Source organism: Garra rufa, chromosome 20, assembly GCF_049309525.1.
Source record: "Garra rufa chromosome 20, GarRuf1.0, whole genome shotgun sequence".
Classification (NCBI taxonomy): Eukaryota; Metazoa; Chordata; class Actinopteri; order Cypriniformes; family Cyprinidae; genus Garra; species Garra rufa.
Window position 1 is genome coordinate 31,509,782 of NC_133380.1, and position 5,170 is coordinate 31,514,951.

The following is a 5,170-nucleotide window of genomic DNA, read 5'->3' on the forward strand; positions in this document are numbered from 1 at the left end:
GGTCAGACTCAGTACAAGGAGTGTCTTTTGGAGAGGTACCTTTATACCTTTTCGATGAGGAGGAGATTGCAATTTGGTGCTTCTCCATTTCCATGCTGTGATTGGCTGGTTCCATCAGAGCGGGGGACATGGGGTAGCCCACCCTTCTTTCCTCTTGTGGAAGTCATTTGCATAGTCCAAACACATAGTTAGAAAAGTTTGAATAATGTTTTACTGATGCATTTCTCACTTTCCAAAACACAATCAGAAAACATTTGGTCATGTAATGAACACATTAAGTCCAAACATGATGGGAAAAGATTGAACTGTCATACATGCATTCATTTGTCCCTTAACAGCTGAGGTTGTGTAAGATGTTTGCACTACACATTACTGTCAGTCAGAATACTTATTTCTCTGAATAAGTATAAGATGTGTGTAGTGGTTTGGACCAGTTCGAGGTTTGGAAACATGGTTATGAATGGATTTGGATGGATCTCCATGATCTCTCTTTGTTTCACCCACTGCTGCTGCGTCTGGAGATCCTAAGGAATTTTTATGGCCACCACAGGACCAAACCTTAGTGAACAGTCTTAAGGTGGGTGAAGGGCAGAAACTGTGTCTTGGCCAATAGGAAGTTCCGTCCTTCCCGAGTTTTTGTACCAAAGGTCTCTTCTTGCCCTCTAAGAGGTGTCTGGCAGTTGTCCTGGCATCCTTATCTGATGGTGTTAGACAGTTTGCTTATGTTAGTCCACCAAGATCCAATCAAAATGTAGCAAACCTTTGTCCACTATTGTGGTCAGGGAGGGGCCCTCGCCATAAACTGGGCCCTGGAATGCGTGGTCCACTACATCTGTTAAAAGTAACCCCTCGCACATACTTTCTCTTATGGACTCCGCTTTCCTCCTCCAGGGCCCGCCGGCGCCTGTTCCTCTGGGTATAACGGGACACAGGAGCATCAGACACAGGAGCAGGTGGAGCTGGGCCTGCACTCGATGTGGAAGCACCAGAAGAGGGGATCACCACTGACACAGTCATGTCCGGGTTAAGGACTAGTGTGCCTAACAATGACCCAGGTGCTGAAATGGGCTGCACAACTCCTGATGCTGTGGGGGCTGTTGCAATGGGGCACTGCATGGTGGCAGCAGCAGGCCGTCGACCTGGTCGCAGGATCGGAGCCTGTCCTTCCCGATTTGGCAGAAGGATAAATGGATGTTTTGGGCCTGATGTCGATGGCGCTTCATCCAATTTTTCCCTTGGCAGGAAGCTGTGTATCGGCCACAGCAATTGGGTCAGGTGAAGTCAGTCCCTGAGCGAGGACACTCATTTCCTGATTCTTCTGCCACCGCTGAAACCTGACAATAAATTACTTGTATTATAAATATGTTTTAAGAAGTATTCATTTAATTTTGAATCAAATAATGTCCCTTGCTTACCACTGAATGAGTGTCTTCTGGTTTAGCTCAAACAGCTGGATCATTGTTTCATCCATCAGCCTTCGACTGTTAAGCACCAGCTCTCAGATGTGGTGCTAATCGGAGAGGATTTTAGACCACCTGGGGGTGCAAACTCCAGACTTCTTGGTTGGTGACTTGTGTAAAGCACACAGCTTGATACAAATTGCCTCAACCAAGCGACTGGTGTTGGGCCACTGTGCTGGACCCCCAGGATGTCCAATCAGACACCATTTCACACTCTCCACACCCGGTGTGACTCAGGTCCGCTTCGGTGCTTTAAAGCGCCCATGTGTCAACTGAGGCTGATGTCGAGGCTGATAGTTGACCTGCTGTTTGTCAGAATCAGGGAGAGCTGTCCACAGCTGGATGACCTCTGTCACCTGCAGGTCAGTGAGGTAAGGAGCCTCACGAAGACCCACCAGTTAACCAGCCAGGTCCTGGACCTTGTCCCACCCAGCGATGCCATCGGGTCCAATGACTGCTCCCTAGTAAATCCAGATTAATGTTAAAATAAGTGGAATAAAACGAGATTGAAATTAAATAAAGCCCTTAAAGTGTCTTACCTGAGCCTCGTCGGAGAGACTGCTTCCAGTGTCGGATGGCTGTGACAGCACTGAAGGGGCAGGGGCAAGATGCTGTCCTTCTCCGCCAGATGATGTGGACGGCTCAGCTGGTGATGCCGGGGACTGAGGCATTGGCAAAGATGAGGGGCTGTTTTTAACATCACGGCAGGGGTCATCCTCATACAGCACTGGAACTTTGATGTCCTCCGTGATCTCTTCCTCAAACCCCTCATCTTGCAGGTCCTGGTCATCAACTGCCTCCACCAGCCTGTCTTCCTCCTCTGGGTTCTGGAGCACTGGAGTCAGTGTTTTGCCAGTCTGGCTGTAAAGGTACTCCATTCCAAGCAATTCACCTATAAGAATAAAATAGAAAAAAAGAAAGTGTTCTTAACATTTTGTCTAATACATTAAAGGCTAAATAGATAAAATAGTACAATATATGAATGTGATCTCCCTGTTCATCTATGAATTTTTATGTTTTGCAAAAATAATTCAAATGATCTATAAAAAAAACATGAATTAATTAATTTCTTTCAAATTGTAATCCATATGTATGTAATATCTGGAATAAAACGGTTTAGGTGGAGGTGAAATGACTCCAAGGAGGTAGAGCCACGGGTACACCTGTAGCAGCACAGCTCCACACCGCCCTTCTTCAGTGTCCCCGTCTTCATGTAGAGCGGAAAGTTCTCTGGGTCTTGGATACACGGAACGTGCTTCCGCTGTTCTTTCCATATCTGCTGGATCCGTCCGTGGTCCAGCAGAGGAACTCCCAGAGTGTCCTTCCCGTCCGCACTGTCGAACAGATCAATCAGTGACCCGATCAATCTGGTGGTCTCCTCCACCCCCCTGGTCCTCCTCCGGCAGTGCAGTGCCAACTCCCTCCGGGTAATGTGAGCACTGACCGCCCTTTCTGAGATGTGGCCAGTCTTCTTTGCCACCAGCTCACCCTCCTTTGCACAGCGAAGTGCAGCCACATCCTCTGGATCCCACTGAAAGATGCACGTGGACAGACGTGCCATGAAGATCCCGTAGAGTGGATGAGCCTCTGTCGTGACACCGGCAGCAAATCGCCGCATGAAATGCCAGATGTTGAGGCGCACTTCAAGCTCGAACCACTCCGAGAACATCATCTTCACCCGACACTGGCCATGCTGACTGCAGCAATCTCTGTCCACGTACATCACTTTTGGGGCTGCCTCTCCTACATCCCGGTAGCGCTTCATCAGGCCAGCTGCCATGGGGTCCAGTCCATGTCCCTCGGCAGCTGTAAGCACAGAGACGAGGACTTGGCCGTGTTCATTCCCCACATTTGTGCACCAGGCAGCTGTACCTGAAGCAGCACCTGCAAGTTTCTTTGTGACCTATTGGGAAAAATAAAAGGGTGACAAAAACTGTATTCATTGTGTATGCACACATATCCATATCTAGAAAATTACTGGATATAAACAGGACTGTGATACCTTTTTAGTGGAGTCCATCTTGAGAACAGAGCTGTGGACAGATGTTATTTTGGCTTTGACCTCATGCAGTCGCCACAGAACATCTCTGGCGTACACGGCTAAGAGCCACTTAGGCTTAGGTAGGGCAGGTAAAAGGGGAGGCTCAGCAAATACAGGAGGCTGCACAAGGGAGGACCTTGTGAACGGTTCGCAGGCAGTCAGGTACTGCAGAACACGCTGTGTCCATGCCTCACTGTGCTGTTCCATCAGCTTCTTGTACAGCTGAGTCACACTGTTGCCCAGTGTCCTCTCCCTCATCATCCTCAGCACCCGGTTGTCACATGAGTATCTAAGGAAACAACAATATAATTATGCAAATGCTTTGGTTGTAGAAAAAAAACACACAGATAAAAGTGCCTAATAATGAATGATTGTCATTATGAATTACCTGTATGTCAGCAAAGCTGGAAACTGACTGCGGTGGCCCATATCCAGCTGCCCTAAGATGTCCTCAGACCAGGCAGGATACTTCTTTTTGCAGCCTTTGCACTCCAGATACTCAGTGGCAAGGTCATACCACCCGTCGATGTCCAAAACCTTGCGCACGGTGCGGTAAAGTCCTGCTGCTGTTAGTCTGTGCTTACCACAGTCTGGGCGAACACAGACAAGAGGAAATAACCACATCTTCAGCGGCATCCATAAAAAAAAGGGGCCGACAGAAGAAGAGGTCTGGTGAGGCGGGTGGCTGACTGTTAATTAAAGGGGGCTGAGGAGGATACCACCAACGCTTCAGCTGGGACACTAGTTCTGGCTTGCCGGTTCGTGGGTTGGCCTTAAATAGTGTGTTCCGGATCCACTCATGCTGGAAAGGTGGAAGATGATCTTTCCAGTGGCCTGGGAGCTCAGCTGGTGGCTGATGATGTGGAGGATCTGGGGCCTAATGTACAAAGACTTGCGTTGAATTCATACTAAAACATAGCGTACGGACAAAGCTGTAAATGTGCGTACGCAGTAAAAAAATCAGATGTATGAAACACTGCTTACGCGGAATTCCACGCATATCTCTTTGTACATCTGAATTAACGTGAAATTGAGCGCACATGCACGAGCGCAAAACCCCTCCCTGCCTCCTCCCCCGTATTAATATGGTAATGACTCCACTTTGGCAAAACCAAACGAAAAAGCAAGCAAGAGAAACTTAACAGAATGTGATTTGAAGGTGCTCCTCACCGGTAGACCAGAGAAAAACTGTTATTTGCAAATTTGTTAAAAAAAAAAAAAAATAGAGTGGGAGAGTTTAGCTGACGCGGTTAACGCAGTGGGGTTTGAACATCGCACTGTGAACGAATTAAAAAAGAAATGGTCCGATGTAAAGGTGCAGGTGGAGAACAGCGGCGACTTAGCCTACGTTTCAGCGCATCAGTCAGAGTCATAGAGCGCAAGCAGATGAACATCGTTGTCTTGTAACGGTAAAATATCTTGTTTGAATAAGTGCAACGTTGTCTTTATGAAATAAACAATAGTAGGCCTATGTCTATAAAGGTTCATATAATGCCTCACCACACGGTGTGATGTTGACATAATGTGATTTAGTTTGACACAAAGCAACCGAGTGATCCTTGTCAGCTAGGTAAAATATTTTATAAGAAATTTCTATTTTGATTTTATGGTTATCTGCTGAATTTGCTGATGCTTGTAAATTACATGATGTAATTTATTAACATTTCAT

The 5,170-nt window shown here is 47.1% G+C and overlaps 1 protein-coding gene across 1 annotated transcript in view; it reads right to left on the reverse strand.

The window, feature by feature from the left end:
- Positions 1-1,693: 1,693 nt before the first annotated feature.
- Positions 1,694-5,170, reverse strand: part of nckap1l (NCK associated protein 1 like) — a 26,806-nt gene continuing 23,329 nt past the window's right edge. The window contains exons 23-28 of the mRNA XM_073825549.1: positions 4,192-4,378; positions 3,890-4,091; positions 3,463-3,790; positions 2,622-3,363; positions 2,000-2,352; positions 1,694-1,816 (exon numbers count right to left, since the gene is read on the reverse strand). Of these exons, the coding sequence (XP_073681650.1) occupies positions 1,694-1,816; positions 2,000-2,352; positions 2,622-3,363; positions 3,463-3,790; positions 3,890-4,091; positions 4,192-4,378 (1,935 nt within the window). The remainder of the gene's footprint in view (positions 1,817-1,999; positions 2,353-2,621; positions 3,364-3,462; positions 3,791-3,889; positions 4,092-4,191; positions 4,379-5,170) is intronic.